The sequence below is a fragment of the Anopheles gambiae genome, chromosome X (genome assembly GCF_943734735.2).
Source record: "Anopheles gambiae chromosome X, idAnoGambNW_F1_1, whole genome shotgun sequence".
NCBI lineage: Eukaryota > Metazoa > Arthropoda > Insecta > Diptera > Culicidae > Anopheles > Anopheles gambiae.
Genome location: NC_064600.1, coordinates 11,836,645 through 11,864,416, shown reverse-complemented (window position 1 = coordinate 11,864,416; position 27,772 = coordinate 11,836,645). Strand labels below are relative to the sequence as shown.

General features: G+C 42.2%; 2 protein-coding genes across 22 annotated transcripts; both read right to left on the bottom strand.

Moving 5' to 3' along the window:
- Positions 1 to 1,118: 1,118 nt before the first annotated feature.
- On the bottom strand, positions 1,119 to 19,002 carry LOC1272427 (forkhead box protein K2). Of its 21 annotated transcripts, XM_061641021.1 has the most exons (8): positions 14,487 to 14,647; positions 14,220 to 14,263; positions 13,787 to 14,042; positions 8,182 to 9,453; positions 6,931 to 7,588; positions 6,636 to 6,847; positions 4,692 to 4,978; positions 1,119 to 4,578 (listed from the first exon to the last, which is right to left on the bottom strand). In XM_061641021.1, exons 4-8 carry the CDS (start codon positions 8,949 to 8,951, stop codon positions 4,436 to 4,438), a joined length of 2,070 nt encoding a protein of 689 aa, XP_061497005.1. In that variant the 5' UTR covers positions 8,952 to 9,453; positions 13,787 to 14,042; positions 14,220 to 14,263; positions 14,487 to 14,647; the 3' UTR covers positions 1,119 to 4,435. The 21 variants fall into 21 exon arrangements, with proteins under 21 accessions (XP_061497005.1, XP_061496878.1, XP_061497084.1 ...); XM_061640894.1 differs by having other exon boundaries at positions 14,220 to 14,757; XM_061641100.1 differs by lacking the exons at positions 14,220 to 14,263; positions 14,487 to 14,647 and adding an exon at positions 14,675 to 14,747.
- A 3,037-nt stretch (positions 19,003 to 22,039) lies between these two features.
- Positions 22,040 to 25,708, bottom strand: LOC1272437 (TATA element modulatory factor). Its single transcript, XM_061663622.1, has 3 exons — positions 25,361 to 25,708; positions 22,420 to 25,283; positions 22,040 to 22,350 (listed from the first exon to the last, which is right to left on the bottom strand). Exons 1-3 carry the CDS (start codon positions 25,623 to 25,625, stop codon positions 22,102 to 22,104), a joined length of 3,378 nt encoding a protein of 1,125 aa, XP_061519606.1. The 5' UTR covers positions 25,626 to 25,708; the 3' UTR covers positions 22,040 to 22,101.
- Positions 25,709 to 27,772: the final 2,064 nt, after the last annotated feature.

Below are 27,772 nucleotides of genomic sequence, written 5' to 3'. Positions count from 1 at the left end.
CCAAGAAATTGGAGAGATCGTTAAAGGATCGTGTCACGGATGTCGTTGTCTAGCCCCGCGCGTTTAGCGACATCTTCCAGGGCGATGCTGAAGAGTCCGTCACCAGTGCCTCGGACCCCTGATTCCCCGCAGATTCGAATGATTCCGACATCAAGTTCGACACGCTCACCTTGTATTGCACCCCGTTCATGGTAGCCTCTAACAGCCGCATCAACTTCCCATGAAAGTGGTACTGCTGCATGATGTTCCATAGCTCATTCCGGTCTATGGTGTCGTAGGCCGCCTTGAAGTCGATGAACCGGTGGTGCGTAGGGATCTGGCGCTCTCGGCACTTCTGGAGGATCTGCCGTAGAGTGAACATTTGGTCGACGGTGGGTTTGCCTCTAACAAACCCAGCATGGTAGCTGCCGACGAAATTTGTAGCAAAGGGTGCAAAAGCCTGCAGAACAGGATCTGGGACATGATCTTGCAGACGGCATTGAGGAATGTGATGGCTCGAAAATTCGAGCAATCCAGCCTGGCGCCCTTTTTGTAGACTGGATGAATGACACCCAGCTTTCACTCTATTTCCGGTATTACACAGTGTTGACGTGTTGAAGTTCGTTTTCACGGGCAGAATCGTCCGCTCTTCGGCGCAAAGTTAGCAAAGAATAAAGCCAAAAAGGCAAACAAAACCGCCTGCAAACAGCATCACAGCTCGGATGCACAGCCCTTGGATCCGACCCTTTGCCAGCTTTCTTGCACAGAAGCCTTTCATGTTCATCGCAAAAAAAAAATAGACCAAACACAAGCCGAAGATCAAAGACAACACGGCAGCACCGCAGTGCTGAAACCGTACAAAGTAAACCGCCACATGCAGCACAGTTGTTTCTTACCCGCCAAAACAAACTTTTCCCGGCCGTGGATGTTTTGGTTTCGGCCGTTGCCTGCTGCTGAAGTGTAGATCAAAACTACACTGCCGACTGCGTGCCATAAGGTGTGAAAATAAAATGCGGGAGAAAGATGCACAATAGCTTGGATCCATTCGAGAAAAACTACACGGTGATAGAAGGGGAAAACCAGGGCGTAATGGAAGCAAATTGTGTGACGGAAAGAAAACCGCTTACAGAAGTCGCGCGTCTGGATCAATTTGATTGATTTTATTTTAGTTTGTATTTTCCTCATTTTTCTATTCTGACACAAATTCTTACAGAACACACCTAATCATGAATTAACATCTCAATCAAATGGTCTTAGTTTTATTTTACTATACATTTCGTTTCGTGCGTATATTTTTTTTTTGTGTAAAATATCGTGCAACATACAATAAGATGTGGGGGCAGGGGGAGTGTGGGGGGGAAGGGAGATGTAATTTTCTGCTGCTTTCTTATTGTTGTCAATTTGCACATTCTTAATGACAAACCGTTGCATGACTGGGGTGTTTTTACTATGCTGCGGTCCAATAAAAACATTATTTTAAAAAAATAATACAAATCTCCACTTATCACGATGAATGTAAAAACGCCGAAAAGGTGTGTGTGTGTGTGTGTGTGTGTGTGTGTGTGTGTGTATGATCTGGTCTCCATTTCATCGTTGATTTTAATGTATGTTCACAAGAATCCTGATGTTCCCGATGCTTTGTTATAACAACGACACGAATATATCTATATGTATATATGTACAATCTGTTCCCGAGTTACGTGTTGCATACGTCCCGAAGACGCGCGGGCATAACTCGAACATCCACCGAAGCCGAATATCGCAGTGTTTAGCCACATTTTTACTTAAGTAGATGTAATTTTGATAACAGTGAGAGATTGAATTGATTTATTTGAATTTTTTAAAACATAAAGAAATTAGCTTTTTTTTTTTGCTTCAAATCTTTTAAAATATCAATAGAAAGGCGCATTTGGTTATGCATTCGACAATTGGGTTTGTCAAATTAGAACAATTTGTTCTAAAGATGCTTGTTAAAAAAAAAATCAAACAAAACATGTACAACAATGCACATACCGCCCAACTCGTGCACGTCCAGAATCGCTCGTAAATCGGGTACAGACTGCCTTATCTAAAAATAAGATTTTTTTTTAATGGGAGTACACCCTATACATACTAACGCTAATTGTTTTGTAAGAGACTTACGCTATCCTGCTTAATTTCATCTAATCATCCCCCATCGTCCATTCCTGAAACTTTCATGGAACCACAAGATGGAGTTTGTTTGTTTGTTTGTTTTTTTTCCTAAAACTTATTGTAAGCTATGCATTATGTTTGAAGACAAGATTGGATGGATTTACAGGAAAAACGAATAAAAAACAAACAAAAAATGACACATGTACGATCCGCGCCAGGTTGATTTGGGTTTTCATCAATCTTTGGGGCGTAGGCAAAAAAACTCAAGAGACGGGGGGTGTGGTGTTGTGATGCCCGGACGAATGAGACAGCCAAGACAAAGGTATAAGGGAAAGGGTAGAAACATTTGAAAAACAAAAATAAGACTGCTACACTACTGCCTGTTTCTTTTCTTTTCTTACACTGAGTTTGTTCTCCATGTAGTTTGTTATGTTTTTTTTTTTCACTTTTAATTACAACTTGTTAGTGTGTGTGTGTGTGTGTTTTTTTTTATAAATGATACCTTCTCCTTTTTTGCTGGCAGAAAGGTGTGGAGGATTTGTGATACAGGGTATCTTAATTCAAAGCATAAAGCTATATACTTTCTCTTATTCCTACCCTAGTGTTGAAAAAAAAGCCATGTCACAACGAACACATTTTCTTCTCGAGTTCACGATTTACCATTATTTTTTCCTCAATCAACATAAAACACATTCGCTTAGTTTACTCCAGCAGGAGAAGACAAACACTGGTGTGCGCGTCCGAGCTCCTCACCACAGGTTAGGAGACTCTCGTAGGATTTTTTTTTTATACTTAATAAATACACCAAAATGTGTATATATCTCAACCATATACATTCTCGATCGCCAAGCCAAACACGTGCGTCTTCCATTCAACAATGCACTAAGTTCTAAAAAGGTGTTGCTGTACAAGTAAAACGATACGCTGAATTAAATCGAACATAATATTTCTTTTTGTGTTAATGCTAATACCGAGTGTTGAAATTGAATCAGTGTGCCGATATTGACAATGCAATAAACGCTGTACGTAAATGGTGAACGGATGAAACCCCGCGCTTTTCATCTTGAAGTTTGTGTGTTTCATCTTATCCTTCCTCTTCCGCTTTGTTGCTTTTCTGCACTCCAGTACACACACACGATTGAGTTGTTGATTTGCCCCAAACAGGAAAAAAAAACAAAAGATAATGTGCGTCACGATGTAATAATAACTACGGTGAAGTGTCTCCGGGGTTGCATTCAAGATGTGTTTGTTTGTTGGGGCATGAATTTCTCTAAGTTGTATCTATGATTTGGCTAGCCGGATTCTCTCGAAGTTCAATGTTTGAATGCAAAGCGAGCCATACTTGATTTATTTTCCCAATTCTATGCAGATCCCTTCCAACATTCACCCCATAGACGCGTCACTGTGTAGGTAAAAGGGACTGTGTTTTTTTTTTAAAATGAAATTCTTTTGAGAAACAAAAATTGAAGAAAAAAAAAGTACAGGACATGTTTGCAAATATTGTTCGTCATTGTGAATTCAACGCTTATAGCGGAAGTGCGCGTGTGGTGAAGGAGAAATACAATGTTTGATCATCTCAACAGTTGTGGCGGATTTGTTAGTGATTTTCTTTTCTTTTTTTTTAATATTTTCATGCATTAAACGAGGCGTTTCGAAACAAACGAACATAGTGTTCTTGAGTGCAAAGTATATCGTACGAAGAAACGTGAACGTAAAAAAGGGGGGGTTTTATCAACGTGTTTGTTGTTGCTTTTGCTGGTTTCAAGAAGCATTTAGTTCTTTCTATAGTTCTCGTGTGGGGGTGGGGTTTGTGGCAATTTGCTGCACCAGTAAAATCATCAAACGCAAGCAGAGCTACTACAGCAGCTGTTTGCCGGAACTAATTTTTTTAAAAAAAGGCTTAAAATCTGACCATCTGCAGATTGGGGGAGGGTAAAGCATTCCATCTTGCTTTCCATTCCATTACAAGCAACTGCGTACACTGTTGTGGTGGTACCGGTACAACCATACCGTACCACCTCTGCTGGCTTATAGGGCTTCACTCACGCTTAGCAAAATACTTCATTAGTTTGCCTGCTGCTAAAATCTAAATACCAAATTACATAAGCTTTACGGTGGAACGCAATTAGAATCCCACATCCTGTGCTTTTGAAATTAAACGTAGCGATAAAATTGAATAAACTACAACAAGCGCTCACTAAACTGAAAGGAAAATTCTGACAATTCACGGAATCTAAGGTTAGCATCGAGTACCATCGAGCCAACGACACCAACGTATCCACACAGAGAGCCCTTGCGTGCGGGCGGAGGATACCAGAGCAAGTTACATCTTTTGGCGCTTGTTGCCCGGCTCGTAGTCGTCGCTTTCGTATTCGAGCTGCTCGTCCTCCTCGTACACTTCGGCCTGCTGGTGTTCGGCACTCGCGTACGCGGTGTACTGGTTCTGGTACGAAGACTGCTGAGAACCTGTAACAGTTCACAAAACAAAACAAAACAAAACAAAACGGAAAACGAGATTAAACGGTTTTGAGGAGGAAAGGGAAAACGCCCGTACAGCGGATCAATGGAATGCAACGTACCGTCGTGGTTGTTGGCAGAGTAGCCGCTGTTATTTGGTCCGGGCGAGCCGGGAGCCGACATCAGCAGCTCCTCGTTCATAGGCGAACACTCACGCGAATTGTCAGTGTAGCTGGGCGAGACCGGCGCCGAGCGCGGCATGCCGAACGGCGAGCGAAAGCATTGCGAACCACGCTGGCGTCGCTTCCGGTAGCTTTGATCGATCAGCTTCAGCTCGCTGGACGGATCTATCCGCCAGAAGCTACCCTTGCCAGGTTCGTCTTGCGATCGCGGTACCTTGATGAAGTATCTGTGAGTGTATGAGTGTAGAAAGCGAAAAAAAAAATGATGAAAAACACGTTTGAAAATTAATTAAAAATGTACAAAATTCTAGAGGGCAGCGATGTCAAACTCATTCGACCCCCCGCAGGCCAAAATGCCTTTGAAAATAGTAGCACGGGCCGCAGAGCCTAGTTTTTAAATGATATTATTTGATACAAAAATCAGATCATTTGCAGTTATTTTTATTTCATTTTGCGATAACGTTACAATAGTTAAAACTTGGATGTAAAATAAAGTAACAAAATGTGTCAGCTCATTTTCAATTCGCCATAGACTTCTGATATTTCCAAAATTTCCATTGTTTTGTGCCAACTAACAAGATAATGACAGAAACTGGTCATGACTAACTACGTTGGTTTATCTAATACAGAATAGCAAAATTGTATCTTGATATTGATGACATTTTGATTATCAATATTTTTGAGCTTTTGATTGAGAAAAGCATTTAGTGCAAGGTGTCATACAAGTTCTTCGTAACCGTTACTCCCTTGCTGCAAATATATCCATAGAAATCCTCATTCATTAGGGCGATCAAAAACAGAGTCATGCATTTTTATCTAATCACAGCGGTCTTGGCTGCCTCATAGAAAGCTTGAGATCGTTTGTAACAGCCTCTATCAAAAGTAACACGTTTTTGTGCTGACATCTGATTTCATCTGTTTTCGAAACTTTTTGCAGAGGTAAAATATTTTAAGATGCCTTTCCCAAAAACAATATGCCTTGCGTTTAAGATTCCTGTTGGAAAAGTTTACATAACAACCAAAACCAATTCTTCTTCTTATAGAAATTACTTGTTTTGTCACCAAGTACCTTGAGTACTACCTTCCTTAAAACAAAAGTAATGTTTCAAAACCACATACAGATAGGTAAGATACTTCCGGACATTCCAGAGTTCACACATTGGTATGAGGTTGAAGCTAAACTGCGAGTTGTTTCTTTAAAAAAATAAATAATCATCAAATATCTGTTGCTTACAAATGTATTAATCGGAAACGGTATAACGGAATTATCATTATTTTTCCAGGGGTTCTCATAGTTGTGGGACACTTCCTTGACTCTTTCTTCAGGGAAGAGACTTCCATTGGAATAGGAACAGACGTCTATCTATAGGAAATTAGATTTGTCCAACAAGGGTGCTATAGAGTCTAATTCCCATTACATTAAGTTCATTTCACATAAGAAGGTGTCAATTAAGTGTCACACAGATATGAGAATTCCTGGAAAACCGTTTAAAATTGTTTCTTTTATTGATCAATTTTATCTTTAATTGATTTTCGTTTTGATTAAAATAAATAGTATTTGAAATTCTTTTTTTGTAAAGATATATAATGAAGGTACGATGAAACAGCGACAAGGGTTTTATGGCGTTGCGTGGTCTGACAATTAGTAGAGAAACCTGCGAAATTGAACAACTCTTTATATTTCAGGGCGTTCGGAATTGATTGCTATGTACTGTAGAAGCAGAAATGCTTCTACAAATAAATTTTAGCTCAAGCGGTCGCGGGCCACACCGAAATATCTCGCGGCCCACCAGTTTGACATCACTGCTATAGCGGTTGTTTCGTCCACGGAGGCGAAAACTGACTAACGCACACAGTACTACATGCTTTGGTAACGCCACTTACCGGTTCAAGCTCAAATTGTGCCGAATAGAGTTCTGCCACCCTTTGTTTGCTCCGGTCCGGTAGTAGGGATAGTTCTTCGAGATGAAGGAATAGATCCCCGAGAGAGTCAGCTGCTTCTCCGGCGAGGCCGAGATAGCTTGTACGATCAGCTGCGCGTAGCTGTACGGTGGCTTATCGCTCTCCAGTGATTGTGTGGCCGGGGCTTGAAATTCCTGCGACAGAAAAGAAAATAACAAAAAAGGAAAAACCCGGTTACAGCACCATCGCGCAACTAGCACAAACGGTAAACACTCACGGAATAGTTGTTATTGTTGTTGTTGGTGGTGCCGGTTACGCTGGCCGGGGTGTGCTGATGATGGTGATTGCTGCTGCTGTACTGGGCAAACTCGTGCACGTTCTGCCGTGGGCTGGTGGGGCAACTGTTCGCAGCACTGATCGTCCCGGTAGGGGACGGGTATCCGCTGCCGCCCATGCCGTGCAGCTCACCGCCCCGACAACTGCCGCCGCCTCCCCCACTGCCAGCTCCACCACCACCGCCACCGCCGCCCCGTACGGAGCCGCGAGATACATCGCCGAGCAGACCGACCGTGCCGACCGCACCACCGTGCTCGGAGGGAATTGAAATTTTGAGCGGTGCGTAAATCACACTGGAGGAGGGCGACTTTCCACCACGGTTGTGGTGGTAGTGGTGCTGCTGGCCGCTGCCAGCTAGCCCAACGCCGCCGCTACTGTTGCCACTGGCGCCGCCGACGCCGCCGCCGCCCTGCGACATGCCGCCGCTCATCGATGCACCGCTGATGGAGCCAGCGTGCAGCGGGATGCCACCGACCGGACCGGTACCGATCTTGACCGGCGTGTGCTCGTTCAGGTCCACCAGTATACCGTTGTTGGCCTGGTCGATCAAATTTTCAAACTGGATCTTGATGTTTGTACTAGGGAAACGGATGCTGCATCTGGAAATCGGACGAAATAGGATACACGCGGCAAACAGGCAAATCAAAGAAGAAAAAACGGGCAGTTAGAATAGAGCAGCTTTTTTTTAAATACAAAGTAGTGTTGGGTAAATCCGATTCAGATTCAGACCTCGAAAGATTAATAAATCTCAAGGGATTCATTATTTTGAAAATCATACATCTCTAAAGAATCATGAATCCCTGAAGAAGTATGAATTTTCATGGATACATGATCCTTATATCTTTTAAGATTCATGAGTCGTTGAAAATTAATTAATCTTTCATGTTTCATGAATCTTCAGAAATTCGTGATTCCTTGCAGATTCATGAATATTTGAAGATTCAAGAATCTTTCGAGATTCATGAATCTTCAGAGATTCGTTGGAGAATAATGAGTCTTTTATTTACGATTCCTTAGAGATTCATGAATATTTGAAGATTCGACTCGAGATTCGAATCACACATCACTCAATATTCAAATGAATGAATCTCAACGAAAGATTCATGAAACCCAACACTATTAGAAAGAAGAAGAAAAAGAATAAGAAGAAGAGGAAGCGCAAAGCCTAGTGCGCAATCGATCTTTCACTTACAGTTTTGGTAGCTTGTACGGTTCGCCGCTTTTCCGGTGAAACACGTTATCGATGAACACGCCGTTTTTGCTGAGACAGAACAGCGTGAACTCGTCGTTCATGTCGTGCTGGATGATGAAGTGCTTGCGGGAGATGAAGCTGTTCTTGCCGACGTGGAAGTCCACCTGCGATTTGGACGAGTTGCGGCCGACCTCGATCACGTCCTCGCTGATGAGCAGCATGTTGTCTTTGCTGATCAGCCGCCCGATGAAGTTGTGATAGTTGGCCGTGTTCGGGCCGGACAGGCCCATCACGCTCGGCTCGCCCCCGCCGCTGCCGGCTGCCGGCAACGGTGCTGCCGGTGCTGGCGCGGCCGCCGGAAGGGCAGCCACGCGGGAGGAGGGGCCGCTGCTGCCGGTCGCACCGGTCGCAGCAGTGGAAGCCGCCACCTTGCCGGCGCCATTGCTCAGCTTCGCCGACGCGGTCGACAGCGTGGGCGATGGCGAGGACACGGGCGAGGACGCCGACGTGCGCCTTGAGCGGAGCGGTGTAGTAGCCGGGTGGCTGTTGCTTGAGGTGGCTGCTGACGATTTTTGATAGGTGGAGGAGGGGGAGCTGCCCACCAAATGCTGGGCGGCGGCACCGGCACTACCGGCGGCATCGCCGCCGCTGCCCGCGTCGCTCTGATTGATTGATTGTTGCGGTTCCTGTTTGATCAGCTTCATCTCGCCATTGTTGCCGCGCGGCGGTAAACAGTCCTGGGCTGCGCTTGACATGTTTAAATAGCTCATACGTAACACACGCGGATTTCACACACTCACAGACACACAAACACGCAGTGCAGGATTGCAAAGGTAACCCACCACGGAGGAATCCTAACACCACTGCTGCTCGCTAGTAGTTTGGTTTAGTGAGGCAAACGAGCGGCTAATATTTCGCATCGTACTTTAAACGCCGCTCAACCGGGGCCAGGCAAATCAAATCGAGGCTTCCGATGTCACTCACTGCCGCAGAGTGTTTATGTATGCAACTTGACTCCTTTTGTTGGTTTTGTTGGTTTTTTGTGTGTGTGTCAATCAGACACGCACGCTGCTGCAGTACACGTTAACCAAAAAGTTTGACATAAACTGTCCGTAAACACATCGGTTGCGCCCTCGGCGGTGACGAGCAATCAAACACTCACTCACAAACCCGTCGTGTTCGGCTGCTTTTTGCGATGTTTCCGATTCCGAACGGGGCGCGACGACTTCGATGTGTGGTAGGAGACGAAGGTTTAGCCAAACACTTCAGTGGCTGAAATGAGGAAAAGGAACACAATTAGATTACAGCTGGCAGGCAAAAGGTGTGTTTGAAAATTTTCCAGTAAGAGCAGATTGGATTGAACCCTTTGCTACAAAAGGCGAACGAACACAACAACTGCGCGCTGGTATTGGTTTATGGCAGGTAAATAAATACGAGCATTGGCTCGCAGCAGCACCGCACCGTTTGATGTTTTCTATTTACATCCCAGGCAAGTTCCAGCGTGTGTTACTACCAAGCGGAGACGACGACGACGACTTCGACCGGCAGACTATTGCGCAGTTTTCTCGCGGAGAAAAGAACGTGTGTGTACACAACACCGCGACAGAAAGAAAAAAAACCCCCCAACGCCGATACACACAGGAAGAGCAGCAGCATCGCCACAATACCAATTGTTGGCAATGAATGTATCCACACCAATTGATTTTGCGTCCCTTAGAGGAAATAATGAAAAAAAACGACGACGACGATGGGTTGTCGACGCGCGCGCATGCGTACAGCAGGAAGCACCTAATCTAAAATGAGGGATAATGTTCCTATGCTGTTTGCCGTGAAGCAAAAACACACAGGCAACCCACCACCCCACCCCCCTCACATATGGCCATTAAAATAACAAAAAAAAACTGATTGAAACGAAATTGCCTTTGATGTGGTGAGTGAAAAGATTCTCAGTTGAGGTTGATTTTTCGAAGCAAAGGGTAACAAAAAAAACAAGAAAGAACTACATTTGATGATATACACAACCTCCGTCCCTGCACCTCCTCAACGCACAACACACACACACACAGTTTGCCAACATTTAACGATCAAACAAAATGCTATCCATGTTTTAGCGGAGCGCTACTCTGCAACAGGGCGTAAACGGTTTGGCCTCGTTGCCCGCAAGACACTGTCCGTTGTCAACTAGAACAACAAACAACATGGCGGAAGGGGTGGGGGGAGCAGTAAGAAGAGTTAAAATAAACCCCGAAAATCGCACAATCTTGCACAAACACACGCGCGCGCGTGCACGCACTCGCACATTACACACGGGAGAGCATGCGGGAAGGGCGGGGGCTGGGGGAGGGGTGCTCAGTTTCAGCAAAATCAGCAAAATCAAGGGTCTACACACCACGGCTCGGAATCGAGCCACCAACACACACACACACACACCTTTCAGCAAAGCAAAAAGTTGGCAACAACAACAATCTCACACACCAATTCGGAAACAATAGCACGCTGTACTGCACTGAACAAAACATGGAGGACAATGGCACTGCACTGAACAAACAGCAGCGCGCACGGCAAACATGTCCGCATGTAAGCATGTGTTATTCTCTCTCAGCCCGTGTGTCTCGATACGTCACGGCCAAAAAAAAAAAAACGGGGGCAAGAAAGCACCACCTATACAGGCTTACCGGGCTCGAACGCACACAACTGTATGCTTGTTGTAGCAAACGTGCGCGCGCACACGTGGTTTGGCGTGGATAATTATTACGAAATTAAGATGGTAAATCATGTGCGTGTGCACGGCTGTCTGCGAGCTGGCCGCACCGATATGACAATAACACCGAATCACTCCGCCCAGGCGGATTCGAGCGGACACTCTAAAACTCAACTGCGCTTCTGCGATGCGCTTCGAAAAGCTGTGTTCCGTGTTCCGGGGATGGAGGACCGACACGGCACGTTCACTCACATTATGTCAGAATGAAAATACATTGCTCGCTGGCAGTTGACAGCTATCGGCTACACACCGACCCGCTTGTACACGTATGCGCGATTATCGCAAGCGAGACGCAATATTCCGAACTCCAAAAGCGCCACTTCTTGCACACACGTGTTCAGTCTTTGTTTTGCTGTTTCGCAAATATGTTGGCATGGATTAGGATTTTTTCTTTCAATAACACTACAATCACAATTCATTTTCTACTGCGTCACTGCGTTGCTCTACGATCGTGCGATTGTCGCAATTACAAACAACACAACGAATTAACAAGTAAAAATGAATTGATTTTTGCAAATGCGATTGAAGTCGAAATTAAATTTTTACAAACCATTTTCAACAGCTCGCACAAAAGATTCCCTCGGTCTGTCAAAAGTTCAATTTTTCGCCGCATTCGGCCGCGGCGTTGATTACCAGTGTCACTTTCGAATGTAAACATTGTTATTCACCGCATCCAAGATGTTTTTCAACAGCTGTCAAATGGTTTATTTGTTTCAAACTGAAGTTTCAGTTTAAATAATACATGATTTTCAACATCGCATGGGAAATGCGAATGTAACGATTATCAGCCCAGAAATTCAAAAAATATATGTCAATTTCTTTTCAATGACAACTTTAAATTGTCAAAATCAAAATCATCGTATCTACGAATTGTCATAACTCGAGGGAGTCGTATCTCGGGGGACGCCTGTATTCCTCCATTTTGATGAGAATAATTGGAATATTTAGTGATATTTGTGTTAACTTGTTGGTATGCACTGCAGAAACAAACTAGCCGCAACTTCTTTTGGAATTCGTTGCGCCGACGGGTGAACCGAAATCGGACGACCGATATTACGGTCACACGAGGTGTAAACTCTAAAAGTTTACGCTTGATTTGTATGGGAGAGCGTAAACTTCCTGTATGACTGAAACAGCTGTCAAATGATGTATTTGCTTCAAAATTAAATTTCAGTTTCATCACATACATGACTTTCAACACATAACAAAGAACTGTCAAACTCAATCCTGCTTGAGTCGTTTTGAAAATGCTTCGTCGTTTTGAAATGGAAATGAAATATCATATTGATGTGGATTAGCATGTTGCACGCGGTGAATAACAATGTTTACATTCGAAAGTGACTTGGAAAACCCTGTAAGCTTGGTATCAGTGCTCAATGGGATGTTCTGTCAAATGCTATATTGATAGTGGTTGCGATTATTTGGATGATATTTTTATAGTTTAGCAATATTGAAACATCAATTTCAAAATTCTTCCTACAAACCTTCAAGATTATCTCCACAGAGAAAATCGTAAGCGACGATTTGACCGAATTCTAGGGCGCATAAACGTACCCCAGGGATGGCAAGACTGACTGCTTGGACAGTTTGACAGCTTAGATTATTAGATTATAATTGTCATTTAAGCTTTTAAAATGCAAATCAAAATGGTTTCTTTTTCTTCGCAAATGAATTAGTGGGACTAGTAACACGCGAATTTCTTATTTTGACAATAATTAAAACAAAATTCTTCGATTAGATACGTGCCTTATGAAAATGCAACACACATTACTGGTTATCCCCGATATACATTATGGCGGACCGAGAAAAAAAAACCGCGTATCTCGAATTTCCGGGTAAGTTGAATTTGTTGGTTTTTTTTCAGCTAAAATATAGACAATTTTTGTGTGAATGTGCTTCAAATGGTATATTTTAGCCACTACATTAATTATTTGACTAGGATTCTGACTGAACCATTTGTTCTCCAGAAACCACTGACTGGACCTTATTGATTTTTTTTTTAAATTCGGCCAAAAGGGACTTTATTTTGCATTCGACAATGTTCTTCTTCTATTTGGCGTAACGTCCTACGCGGACGTACCGGCCTCTACAAGCTTTCGAGACTTCGACAATGTATTTGTCACATCTATGCAATTTGCTAAAAAAAAACTGTAATGTTTAGAAAAACGCATCTACGAATTAGCGTATCTTGGGACTACATGTACTTTTAAATTAATTTAATTAATTAACTACTTTTGCCGTGTTTAAACAAAATGTTTTTGCTTATATGTTAATATCACATCTAAACCAAATTATATTTTTTTGACTAGCCAACAATCATGCCTCCACTGTTGTTTCAATAAATAATTTCATAACAATATTTGTGACAGTCAGCGATAGTAAAAGTCGCTAAAAATATTTTTTATAACAACTTTGTTCGAGCCTTTCGTACAAGCCTATCGTGTTTAGAAAAAAATCAGGATTTTGTCCATCTCTTCAGATGAGATGGTGGCATGCGACTATCGCAAACGAGGTGTCGTGTAGCAACAGTGTAACAACCTTGAAAAATAAGCATTTCGTTTCCATTGCAGTGGCATTGTTAGCCACTTTTCCGATCGGCTTCGGTTATTTGCTCTGATATGTTTCACTTTGCGAGGAATTGAAAATAAAATAAAACAACACTTCTGATCGACAACCAATGTGGGGGGGGGGGGAGTAGTAGCGTAACGAAAAAACATCATTTTTTTTTATATACGCAGTTTAATATTTTGAAGCTGAAGCCAACACTCCATGGTCAAACCATACTCCAAATAGACAACCCTATTTTCAGCCTGAAAACATGTAAACAACCGATTTCGTGCTTACCCTGCTGCTCCTGCTGTATGTCTTTTCTACTGATACTGAGATTATTTGTTAATACATTAACTGAAACACTCTGAAGTATTTTGGTAATAAATGTAGAAACAGGTTTAAACGATGCTGAACTTTTTAAAAAAGGAAGAACGAAAATTCACACATTCTCGCTGCATGATTGTTTGTACACAATTGGTAAAATCCAAAATGGCTGAACGCAACTGTCAAGTGGGGATGTAAATACAACCCGGTTGATGAAAGATACAGACTGAAAATGTAGTTCTTCTAATTTAATACACACAAAGCACACCAATGACAATTGAAATAAAAAAAAACATCATCGAACTAGTTTTTCATCCCTTTTTTTGAGATGAATAAAAATCGTAAAACATGTAAATGCATGTGGTGGGCAAAGCAATGGTTTAGCGACAGCAGAACATGCTACCTGTGTCATTTGCTAGCAGCTAACCTTGTGGTGCCGATGCCACACTTCGAACAGGAATGGAAGAGAAAAACGGAAAGTTAGTGGCAAGAAGAAAGAAAGAAAAAAAACAAGACACTGAGACCAATGCTGATCGACGAGTAAAAAAAAAAACACTTTTGGTCACTTTTGAAAACTTTGTTCCGATACTATTGTTCAATAATCATCGCTTTACGCTGACACTATATATTATCACGCCGCAAATAAACGGGGAACATCAAACATATTTACACTGCGGACACACATACACACGCACACACTTATGGGGTTATGAATCAACCACACTGTTCAATAATCTATAATTTAGCCCACTTTTAGCGGCAAACACGAGTGAAAAACAGCTTATTCAAGCGAATTTAGTTTGCGCATCGAAATAGGGGAACAAAAATAATGTTTTGGCTAAACTTTTAACACCACACCTTTACCGACACACACACCACTGCCCACGGCAATTTCCTGCAATACGAGCAGCAACATCGACTGGAGCGCGCTTGTTTGAGTGACAACAAAATAAAACCGGGCATGACACAACGACACGCTCAGACACAGCAGAGTTGCGGCAAATTGTTTTTCTTCAGAAATTCTTGATATGTCACCCTCGCGGGTTACAGCTCCACATGCCGTGTGATATACGTTGTTCTTGGCTCTTCTATTTTATGGCCTATTACATGCACAATATTGAATTGTTAATGTATAAACCAACAAGTCCCTGCACTAAGATCACTACAGGGTTTGTCAAGAAGTCGAATATTATAAAAAAAGGATTTTTTTTTATCAATTTCAGTTCGGATCACACACTAAATTATTTTTTTACTAAATTGAAAAGATTTCAAATTAAAAGAAACCGTACAAATCGAGTATCACGGGTCGAGTGCTGTACACTGCGGACTAGCTGTGGACATTGACGAGTTACTCTAAAACCTTATTGCAATTGTTACTAGTTGCAGTTGTGACCGGCGAATGGATTTGATTAAAATAATCTTTTTTTTCATTTTTTTAATTTAAGCTAACTAAACGAGAAACGAAAATAATTCATTGCAATGGAACATCCATGGCGTGTATTCTTAATCAATAAGGTATTCTTTTTTTCACTTTTACTGGAAAAGCATCCTTGTTTTCTAAGAACGTCAAACTCACTCGCACAAATTTTAACATAAACAAATCAAATGATTCTATCGATCGTTAATGAGTTTGTTGCGCGTTTGTCGTGACGACAAGTGCGAGCCTCCGGCAAGCTTTGACAACGTTATTCGATAGCTCTGGTCGTATTCCTGCTACTTCTGATTCCCGGCACACTTTTTTCCTGCAACAAATTTGCACACAGAACAAGCGAAGTGACACCAAGTCCTATTTTATGCAGAATTTGATGCGCGGACCTCTCGCTCCCGCTCAGCCAAAGTTTCTTTGGTTCGCCCCCTAAGCCAACATAGTGCTTTTTCGCACTAATACCAAAATCCGGTGTTTGACATTTGCCTCGCGCAGTTTTACACGCACACATACACACACGCGCAAAGTAAATGGCGCGTCAAGTTGGCTTATTATTTCAACGTATTTGGTGGGGTAGGCTATTGATGTGATTCAAACAAAAAAAAACAGATTCTGAAAACATCTCCCAGTGGCAAATTGCTCCATAAGCTTCATGTACACATATGCATAAGAATATTCGTATAAGAATACCATTTGCAACAGGATTGAGGAATACAATTTAAAAAAAATCAACTCGAAATGTAAACAAACGTCTGTGCGAGACAAATTTCAAGCTGCGTACCACCGCCTTCACTTTCTTTCATGTTCTTAGCTAACAATGGTTGGGTGTGGGTTTGAATTCTAGACGTTATGAGACATGCAATAATGTACCATTATCTACGCTAAGATCTTATTTTTGCGCAACTTTTAGTATTGTCCCATATATTTATGCAAAGATAATCCTTCAAAAACTACAACAAAAAACTCGCACACACAACACACACACACACACACACACACACACACACACACACACACACACACACACACACACACACACACACACACACACACACACACACACACACACACGAGACAGTGGGACAATAATCGGGGTTAGGCGAAAATCTTGTGCAAAGTTCGGCGAAAAACAGGAAAAAAGCGTTTCGCAGTTGTGTGGGTTATTCTTTTTTGGTTCTTTTTTTTTCCTACATGGAATTTTGCATGCGATGTTCGCGATCGTCGCGCAGTTGTGTACAAAACGGTGTTACACACACACACACACGATCCGGCGGCGGGTGTGAACCGAGCACATCCGCCGCATGAAATGGCACCACAAATAGCAAAATAAACACACAAACACACATCCTGCGTCTCGCTAACCAACACACATCCATCTGGTTGTCAGATGTTTATGCCGCCTCACTTTTCTACGGTGTGGTGTGCAGAACTATTCCCTAGAAACGGGTTCGCCGTTTTTTCCATCACCATTGTTTGATGTAAGTTTATAGAGGTTTTATACATTTGTTTTTCTCTCCTTTTCACACTGCTCGCAACCATGCCCCGCGCGCCTCGCCAGTGGAACATGAAATTCTCCAACTATGTGTGTGGTTTATTAAAAAAAAAGCGTCAAAATGTTGTCCGTTAGCGTGAAAATGCGTTTCTGCCCATAGCCACCTTTTCCGCGACCTGTTCAACAATAGAACCGATAGTTTGTCGGCTTTTTTGCCTCTCTCTCTCTCTCTCTCTCCCTCTTACTCTCTTTCTCTCACTTGCGTTGCTTGGCTGTGTTGTTGTTTAAACGCTATCTCACAAATGTTTAATTTTAACTTTCAATCGCGGCGCGCCGATCGAATGTCACAAAAGAATACAGTTAAATTAAATGCGTATGCCGCCGTACCGCTTTGATAGAAGATTAATAACATTTGTGTTAGGTGTCCCCGCCCCCTCAGGTACCTTTAGATTGCTCCCGGCTGGTAGACAGATGCGTTATTCCTCTAATTTCGTCTCAGTAGTTTGATGAACTTTTAACACACTCCCCCCCCTCCCTCCAATGGGCTAACAATCGTCTCTAGCTCGCTAAAAATGAGACACCCATATCGCATTGTTTGGATTTAGCTTGAATTTGCCTAATCAATCACTCACACACTACACGTTGAACCCAGCCGCATTCGAACTATACAAAAACTCGAGCTCTATAGTTAGATGCGTACGCTCAAACACGCAAGTGTTACTGAATGCTACGTGCAGCTAGAGCTCGCAAACGCCGCGCGTGTGTATGTGTGTGTGTGTATTGGTCGCTTCGGTTGGTAACACATCGTCGCTTTGATTCGGATTCCGAGTACGCTAGCCCGCGCGTGTATGTGTGCGCTTTGTGATCTCATCAGTCGGTGCGAGGGCGCGCGCAAACGGCAGGGTTTGCAAGTACAAACTACGAACAGAGATAGCAGCAGCAGCAGTTGTGTTGTTTGTGTGTTTGTGTATGGGTGTGTGTGTTATGTCCAGCCAGCAAAACAGTCATGCATTCTCGCTCTGGCAGATGGCAAATGCTGGGCACAGAACAGAACAGCACGCCTGTTTTGCCTGCTGGGTTATTTGCTATGTTATGTACAATAGCTCGCGCGTATACAGCAACGAACATCACCCAGTAACGTAATACGCCATCTTTGTTTTTTTTTTATTCTAGTGGCTGCTATAGATATTCCGCAACACACAGCGTTTTCCTAAAACAAAACACACACACACATACACACACACGCACGCACACGCGCACACACACACTAACACACTCACTGTAATATATTATTTTTGTTTTTATTAATCTTATACCAATGCGATGGTGGTGGATGCCGCATCGCCTCAGCAATGTATATTTGTTTATTTTACTGTATATTACATGCGAAATCAAGCATCTTATAGCATGGAAATGGTATTTCCTAGGATGTTTTTGTGCGAGATAACAAAAAAAAACACCGGGTGCATTTTTTTCCTTGTTTTGGCTCCTAACCCAATCGTCTAAAACCTAAACCCCAAATTGCCTAACGATAATAAAATAGTAAAACTACTTACCGCATCAAGCAAGCACAGCAGGCGTAACTTCGTAGAAATGATGAACACTGGAATAGTTTTAACTTTATGCAGCCGCTCTAATTATACTTTCGCACTACGGCGATGCTAAAAATTCAGCGTAACAGTGCCGACTGTAGCCGATAATCCATGCAGCGATAGACGCATGCCGGAACTTATTCGATCCCGGCGTTTCCGGCTCGCATGGGAGAAACTTTAACAATGTAATTGGTGTGTTTTCATAAACGATTTTCAGGCATACGCTTGTGCGAGGCGAGAAGGAACTTGCTAAACGTCAAAGCTTTACAGAAAAGTGGCCCGGTTTGTACACTGCGTTACAAAAAGGCATTGCAGTTAGCCGATTATTCGGGAAACTAGGCAAGGTATATGCAGATGGAAGGTAGAGTCGGGCAGAACAAATTGACATTCGTCGGAAATACCTTGCTAAAATTGAATCTCGGGTGTATTGAAATTTGTACAGCAGGTTTGACATTAGCAATTGCCAAAGATGGCGCCGAGCTGAACACGATAAATAAAACCGTAAATTCATACGGCTCGAAACCAGCGACCAAACCGTGACCGGTTAATCGAATTCAACGGATTATTGAAATGAAAAACCAGGTTGAAAGACCTAACCTAACACCTAATACAAACCCAAGGTAGATTTTCAGCATGGTTTCCTGCTCTGCCGGGCTTTATGTTACATTGAGTAGAAAGAGTAAGCATGTTAATTTAGAATATAAAGATGCGATGCGTACCCAGCAAACAAAAACCTTCCGTACGATCTAGTTGCCCTCCCATCTAGCCACGGGAAGCGACACGGCGGCCTTTTGGATCGCCCAAGGACTGTGCAGGTTCGTTACAGGCAGTTTGATATCTAAGAGCCCACTTCGATTAAATTTTTAAATGTGATTAAAATGATAAATCTGGCCTGGTCATTGCAAGAAAATTGTTAATTGGATCATACATTTTACAGGAAGAGTATGTAGACCTGTAATAATAGTAAATGTTTGAGGGTATGCTGAGTTTTTCAAGGCTGAACCTCTCATAAGCCGGGGAAAAAGATGATAAGTGGAGACACTCTCTCTTTTTCTCATGGAACGTTTATCTGCGGGTTTATCATGGGTTAGCTTGCGCATCTTTTTTCTCCTATATATATGTATCTCATTCTAAACCTTTCATTTGTGAGTTAGTACCCAAGCGCCACAGATTAAGCTTAACCCAAGCGCCACAGATTAAGCCTAAACGACTGGGAAATTGAATATCCATAGAAAAAAATGAAAGCTCCACAGCTTCATTGGTTTGATCAATAGATGGCGTATTACAACTCATCATTATATTGCTATCCTTTTCTTGCAATGTGTTTCGACAAGTTTCATCTTATCATGACGTATATAGCCTTCTAACGTTCTGAGCAAAAATCTATATGAATGGTCGTGTGGTCAGATACGTGGGTATCAACACCAACGACAATTACTCAAATCTCACTTGCTTCAGTGCTGGTGGTTTCCGTTGGAGTTTAGTATTTAAACAATCGTATCGCCGCCCAAGCGCCACAGATTAAGCTTAAACGACTGGAAAATTGAATATCCATAGAAAAAAAATGAAAGCTCCACAACAGCTTCATTGGTTTGATCAATAGATGGCGTATTACAACTCATCATTATTTGCTATCCTTTTCTTGCAATGTTGTTTTGACAAGTTTCATCTTTTTATGACCTATATAAGCCTTCTAACTTTCTGAGCAAAAATCTATATGAATGGTCGAGTGGTCAGATACATGGATATCAATACCAACGACCATTACTCAAATCTCACTTGCTTCAGTGCTGGTGGTTTCCGTAGGAGTTTAGTATTTAAACAATCGTATCGCCGTTCTAGTTCTAGCGATGCATAACTTCAATGCGAAACCATACAACAGTACAGAGGAAATGAGAAAGCTCTCCTCCAAGCGATGAAGCTCCACTGATTGGGGTATCCCACCAACAGAAGAGAGCGCCACCAGCTTTTTTGCTATTTTTAGAATGCATGAGTCGTTTGACATCTGCTAAACGAAGTCTTTCTATATTACGTTTAGGTAGAGAACTTGAGTCGTTTAGAAGCCGTTTAGTGGTCGTTTAGTGGATTTGTGGCACTTGGGCGTTCTAGTTCTAGCGATGCAAAACCATGCGACTTCAATGCGAAACCATACAACAGTACAGAGGAAATGAGAAAGCTCTCCTCCAAGCGATGAAGCTCAACTGGTTGGGGTATCCCACCAACAGAGAGCGCCACCAGCTTTTTTTTGCTATTTTTAGAATGCATGAGTCGTTTGCCGTCTGCTAAACGAAGTCTTTCTATATTCCGTTTAGATAGAGAGCTTGAGTCGTTTAGAAGCCGTTTAGTGGTCGTTTAGTGGATTTGTGGCACTTGGGGTGAGATTTGAGTAATGGTCGTTGGTGTCGATACCCACGTATCTGACCACACGACCATTCATATAGATTTTTGCTCGGAAAGTTAAAAGGCTATATAGGTCATGATTAGATGAGGCTTGTCGAAACACATTGCAAGAAAAGGTTAGCAATATTATGATGAGTTGTAATACGCCATCTATTGATCAAACCAATGAAGCTGTGGAGCTTTCATTTTTTTTCCTATAAATATTTGATTTTCCAGTCGTTTAAGCTTAATCTGTGGCGCTTGGGTTGTTGTGCCAAAGAAGAAGAAAGAAGGTCAGATATGTTACGAAGAAGCTTTTTAGTGGGAAATTTAAATTGTACGGAAGGAAGAGTAAATCTATATCGTTGTTTTACTCATTAAAGCAATCTTTTATTTGGATGCATTATCCAAACAAGAACATTAGGAAAGTAACGATTGCTGAAATTGGGATTTCAACAGATGATTGGAAAAAGGGTAAAATGGTATTCCGTTACGAAAATAACTACCACAAAGAGAAGATATGCGGAGGCTTGCTTGATATAGTGAGCCAATTGAAATATTTAGTCTGATACTGAATTTATCACACATGTTCAGGGATTTAGTGAAACATTCTTTGTACGTCTGGAAAAAGAGACATATCACAGTGACAGGTTGATGGATAAAAACAGAAACAGTGAAAAGTATGATTAATTGTAATCTACGAACATCGTACGTCTTGCAATTTGCAGATATCCCGCGAATTGCGGTTACAGCCCGCCATCCGGTCCATACTAACTAATCATTGGGAAATTGGTTCGCTACTAACAGGCAAACTCGATAGAAGGCAAACCCTCACTAAGCTATACAATTTACAAACTTTTAGTCTCTATAGGCGAAAGGCCATGAGAGTGACAAAATGCTGACAAAATTTTCAACACGTGAGCTTTTGTCACTTTTTTGAGCTTTTGTCAAAATTTTTCAACCTGGAGCAGCCAGGAAATAAAGTTGACAAAGTTGACAAAAAGTGACAAAATTTGACGTTCGCAAAAAAAGCGCAAACAAACAGCTATTTGGTGCAGTTGTGAGCCATTGTTATGATAATAATGCTAAAATGCATGATTCTAATTGATTTATGTACCTATTTAGTGCTTCTTAAACAAAATATCGATGATATTCAGATGTTGGAGCTTTTTGTCGCTCTTGTGTATGTTTTTGGTGCGGCTACGAGAAAAGCTCTTTTTTTTGCAGTTGACAAGCAATTTTGACAAAGTTGAAAATTTTTTCAACATTTTGTCACCTCCGTGGCCACGCGCTAAATTCAGATGCCACTGCTGTTAATTATCTAACAGTTGTGATTGTTGTTATCAATCGACCGCGATTAAAATAGCTCATATATTATTAACAATTCAAAAATAGTTCAACAATTATTTCTAGAGGATGAAAGTAGTGATGACTGATGGCTCATAGATGCGATAAGCTCACGCTGACGTTGAAGCAGGTCATCAATTTGAATTTTGTACATGTCCTTCACGTCCGCTAAATCCAGCTGCAATTCTTCGGTTTTTTCCACCGCCTCACCATACATTTGCAAAAGAGCATCATAGCGGTTTTGCAATTCTGTGTGTTCCTCCTCTAATCGAATACTGCATTCAAAACGTTCTCGAACCTGGATAGGGAGAAAAACAAAATGGGGTTAAACATATTTCTGGTCGAATTCTCGCCAAATCATACATACATTATCTAGCTCGATGGTAAGATTTGATATTTCCGCACTAAGCACATTACGTTCCTGCTGAAACCGAGAGACTTCCCATTGAAGCTGACAGATCTCGCCATCACGTTGCTTAAGTGTAGCTTGCAAGGTCTCAAGATGTGATGTCGTGTTGAACAAATTAGGTAAATTATATCCCACATCAACTATTCCATCGTTGAAAGGCTCAACCTTTCCTAGGGAAACTGCATCATCCTCGGGAGTAGTCCATGGAATGCTATTTAATGAATCTGGAAGAGATAGATTTCCAATACTAGTAATAGAAGAGGCTTCTACAGGCTGCATATCCATTCCAAACTGTGGCATAGAGCTATCAATATTCGGATCACTCTCGTTGGCTTCTATTGTGGCTGTTTGCTTCGTAGGGGGTATTTTATCAGCACCATCTAACTGTGTTTCATTTTCGTGAGCATGTTCGATAGCAGGTGCTGCTTCCTTTTCCAAGCTCTCTCCTTTACCCTCATGCTTGTTGCAATCTTCAAGACGTCGTTCAGCCTCAAGAGTCTGCTGTTTTAATCTGGTTACAGCTTCTTTAGTTTGAAGCAGCGCAGCTTGTAAACGTTCCTCCAAATTACTGATGCGATTTTGCATGGTGATAATAATATCTCGCTGTGTTTTCTCTTTGTCGGAAATTAATTTGATACGCTCTAAAGCTTCGGACAGCTGCTGGGCAAATGAAGCATCCCGTTGTTCGCCCAAACGTTCCTTATGTCGCAGTAAGTTTTGCAAGGAATCAAGCTGTTTCATCAGCGGCATTGTGAGCAGGGCAGAAGCATTTTTTTCTTCCTCCGTGCGCAATTCGGCAGCTTCTAGTTTGCGTAACACTTCCGCATGTTCATTTTTCGCCCGATTCAGTCGTTGTCCGTAGTCCTGTTCGGTTCTCCGCAGTTGCTCGCGCAGATCTTCCAGCTGTAGCATGAGCACTTCATTGGTTTTCTGAAACGTTTGGGAGTCGGTTTTGCAGTTTTGTAGCTTGTCCAACCGTTTCTGTAAATCGTGGCACAGCTCTGATTTTTCGTTCAGTTCGTTGCGCACAAACTCCAATGACTTGCGCATCGCTTCACTCTTTTGTATTTGATCGTTTAATTTATCATCTAGCATCGCGCGTTCGCGTTCCAGCTTGCCCTTTTCAGATGTCAGCTTGTGCACAGCATCAATTTGCGAACGCTCTACCTCTTCCTTTGCCGATAACGATCGTTTGAGTCGTTCGGTCTCTTGCGTCAGTTCGCTTATTTCATCACATTGCTTGCTAATCAGTACGCTAGATTCTTTTTCCTTCGCACGCAACTTTTTAATAATATTAGAATGTTGCAACACCTGCTTGGAGAGGCTTTCCCCCTCCTTTTGCAGCTCGTTGATCATAAAATCTCTTTCGCTCACTGCTTTATCCATATCGCACTTGGCTACCTTTTTGTCCGCTTCCATTCGCAGTGCATCAAATTTGCTCTTCAGATTTTCCTTTTCCCGGATAGACTGCTGAAACTTACGCTCCAGGGCAGATAAGCGTTGCATGTACCCGTCCAGATCAGATCCACCCTCCCGTTTAGCTTTGCTCTCAAGCTGCGCAGTCAGCTGTGCGTTTTGTTCGTTTAGTTCCGCATTCTGTCGCCCAAGTTCTACCAGCCGGTATTCCCGTTGCTCCAGCGTCTCTGATACCTCTTCCAGCCGTCGCATCAGCTGTTCGGTTTCGGGCAGATGACTAGAATCGTCACTGTTGCCGCTGTTGATCGAAATTTCCGACGGTTCTCGCGTGTGTCCGCGACGCCTTTTGATTAGCATCATATCAAAATTTTCACCCTTAGCAGTGGACATTTTGAGTGGACTTGTGCGGTAGATGCCACTGTTAGTGCTGCTAGAATCGCCCCCGTTTGGGCTGGAAATAATTTCTATATCGGACGACGTCGTCGTCTCAATTTCATCCTCGCCTAAACTTTGAAACAAATTCTGCCCCGCCCCTAGACCGCCGAGTGTCTCAAAAGCGGCATCCGACAGTTTGTCCGTTGTTTCAAACTGTTCACTCGAAGCAGTGCTCGGGAAATGGCTACCAGCAGCACTGCCGCAAGACTTTAGGTCCTCAAAACTGTGGGTAAGGTCAGTTAGTTGTGCTTGAAATTCGAGATTCTCGTAGCTGTTTTCCAGTTCTTGCTTTGAAGTTAAAAATCGTTGTGATGGCAACGCATCGGACAATTCTTTTGATACTTGCTGCACTGGATCGCCGGCTCGATTGTTCGGATCCTTGTCGAAACTTTCTTTGGATTGCGGCTCTTCGCACTTTTCGCTTAATGTTTCTATGGTTGGACTAGTAACACCAACGACGTTCATCGACGGATCATTGGGAATAGAAAACCGATAGGAACTACGGCCAGGTGCAACAGTAATGGGAGGCGAGTTTACACACGTGTCCTGGACAGTATTTGGTTGCTCGGACAATACGTACGAAACCGTATCACTCTCAACACTGACGTACTCCTCGTTCCTGTCAGGATGCTCTTTTACGACGGTGTACTGTTGCCCTTGGTGCGCATCGAAACGTGTACTATGATCAACAATAACTGGCGATTCCGTGTTAGAACTTGTTGATGTTCGTGGCGTATCGATTAGTTCGACCGATTCTGTTCCCATGCCGTCCTGCACATTAATTGCCAAAGGAGATGGTTGACTAGGTGAAGTGATGATTGGGACAGCAGTTGATGAGCTGTCTGCTTCTGTTGTCGAAGAAGTGGAATCATTTCTTTTCTCAGCAGCTTTAACACTCACGTGTCGCAGATTTGATGGGGTTTTAATGGCGTTGCTAGATTTCGCTAGAGTTGATTGTTCTAGCGATGTGCCTGTGAAAGAAATTCATACCATCACAACAACGTTACATTACTCATCGAAGGTCACAAACGTAACACTCATTGCATACCTTCGCTTCCATCCGCATCTAAATCAACGGAGCTAGGCTGCAACACACTCGTGCGTTCGGCCGTAGGGTGTATAGAAACGACAGAGTGCATTGAGCTATTTACTAACTTTTCGCCACCACTGGTATCAACACCAACGCTAGAAACACTGGCAATGGTCGTTTCTTCCTCATCTTTGATATCCAGCGCTTTATCGATTTGCTTCTGTGCTTCTTTGAGTGCATTTTTCGCCAAATTAGCTATGCCCGTGGTATCGAACCAACTCATCTTTATCAGCTCTATGTTTTACGTTCCTTCAATCAATCAATTTGGTGTCGCTACTCACCGTAGCAATAGACGATGCGCAATCTCAGATTGCGCATATATTTATCTGTCAAACGGGTCGGTTTGATATATTTATCTGTCAAAAAATATTTATATATCTCGGACATATAATCTTGAAAATTTATGCGCAATCTTGGCGCAATCTGAAATTGTATGGAAATGACGTTTATAGCTCAGGGTTGGCTACGCGAAATGACATATGTTTTGATAAAACGAATATATGCCCAATCTGAGATTGCGCATCGTGTATTAATACGGTCACATCACCGTGGCGAATAAAAACACCATTCTTCTTGCCAACTTTGATCGTTGCTATTAAAACCATCAGCTGGATATGTTGACCAATGGCAGCTAGCACATAAGTGGGTGTGAACTTAGAACCATTATAACTTTAAGTTTACGAATCACAATTATTTATTATTATATTTCTAACACGACACGTCATATGATGTTTGTCAATACATGTCTTCATAATCTACACCAAAGTGGGTATAACCGTAGCAATAGACGATGCGCAATCTCAGATTGCGCATATATTTATCTGTCAAACGGGTCGGTTTGATATATTTATCTGTCAAAAAATATATATATATCTCGGACATATAATCTTGAAAATTTATGCGCAATCTTGGCGCAATCTGAAAATGTATGGAAATGACGTTTATAGCTCAGGGTTGGCTACGCGAAATGACTTATGTTTTGATAAAACGAATATATGCGCAATCTGAGATTGCGCATCGTGTATTAATACGGTAAGGTTGTGTCCACACAATAGCGCATGTGCGTGTATGTGTCAAATTTGTATGAGATCAAGGTGTTTACAGGAGGCTAGGTGGTGGAAGAGCACCTCCACCACCTAATTCCAGTGACATTTAATAATTTTAAATCGTAGACCGTTAGACCATTGCCACACACACCGAAATTGTTAATTGGTTCATGAACTTTACAGGAAAAGTATGTATGCCTCTAGTGATAATAAATTTTTGAGGGTTTGAATAATTGTCAAGGGCTTTCTGCTGTCAAATGGCACCCAACATGGCCAAAGAAGCCGCTGCCAGACACACCGAAAAACCGCCGTAACGGAAAAGTTTGACAACCGAAAAGTAACGCTTGTTATTGTAAACAAACTAAAAGTGAGTTTTGTTTTCCTCAATTGTGATGAGAATAACAGGAATGCTTAAGTTTATTTTGTGTTAAATTGCTATTTTGCACTGCAGAAGCATGCTAACAGTAATTTCGTTATGATTTCGCTCGCTGACCGATGGACCGAAATCGGTCTACCGAAAAGAGGAGCGTTACAATATTCCTTCTTCAATTAACTTATATAGCTTGGGCAGCAGCAACGAGCTGATTGGCGGCACCAGTGCTTGACACTTTGACAAGAACCACCTCGTACCGATGTCATGCATTAAAAAGCTGTGTAGTTCCAGCAAGTTCGGTACGCTTTCTTAACAAGCCTTCAAGTTTCATCGTGAACCATACACATCAGGCTAACTAGCCGCAAGGTTCCAAAGAGTACCAAGTGCTTGTTAAAAAGCGCCATAGATCCGTAAACTATCTCTTATCTCTTAACCAGCCACAAAGTACGATATTGGAACGAGTTTTCGTTAAACAGCCTCTAATCAGTTATAGAGTTCAAGCTGGCTGTTTGGAATGTAGGTCGCGTTACAAAAGATAGGCGTTACAATGAGTTATATTTCATCTGTATTTTTTCATTATAGGTTTATTAGTCATATCGCAATTGACAGATAACTACAGATCTAGAAATTGGAATTCGACATGCTCATTTACAATCTGCTCCGGAGAGAATTTTTCGGTCGAAGTCGATAGAATTACAGTGAAGTGCCGTTCAAAACATTTGATAAATCAAAAAAAAAATCAAGAATTTGTGACTAAGAATATCCTCTGACTCATTATCCGTGTTATTCGCATATCCAGGCGAGGTCGAGTCCCGATGAGCACGGATAAACGGCGCTCCATTGCATTTGAGTTTACTTGGTGTTTGATAAAATCTACGTAAATGATAAAACAATCTTGATTGATTGTGATAAAGCTCGGGAAATCAATAAATTGGATGAACAATGTGAGAA

Bases quoted from the DNA above. Each gene is read 5' to 3' on its own strand.
- LOC1272427 (XM_061663712.1), bottom strand. From the start codon at position 8,951: ATGAGCTATTTAAACATGTCAAGCGCAGCCCAGGACTGTTTACCGCCG. The intron at 7,589-8,181 runs GTAAGTGAAAGA...TCCGATTTCCAG, and splicing joins CCGTACAAGCTACCAAAACT to ATGCAGCATCCGTTTCCCTA. The intron at 6,848-6,930 runs GTGAGTGTTTAC...TTTCTGTCGCAG, and splicing joins ACAACAATAACAACTATTCC to GAATTTCAAGCCCCGGCCAC.
- LOC1272437 (XM_061663622.1), bottom strand. From the start codon at position 25,625: ATGAGTTGGTTCGATACCACGGGCATAGCTAATTTGGCGAAAAATGCA. The intron at 25,284-25,360 runs GTATGCAATGAG...TTTCTTTCACAG, and splicing joins AGATGCGGATGGAAGCGAAG to GCACATCGCTAGAACAATCA. The intron at 22,351-22,419 runs GTATGTATGATT...CTCCCTATCCAG, and splicing joins TTACCATCGAGCTAGATAAT to GTTCGAGAACGTTTTGAATG.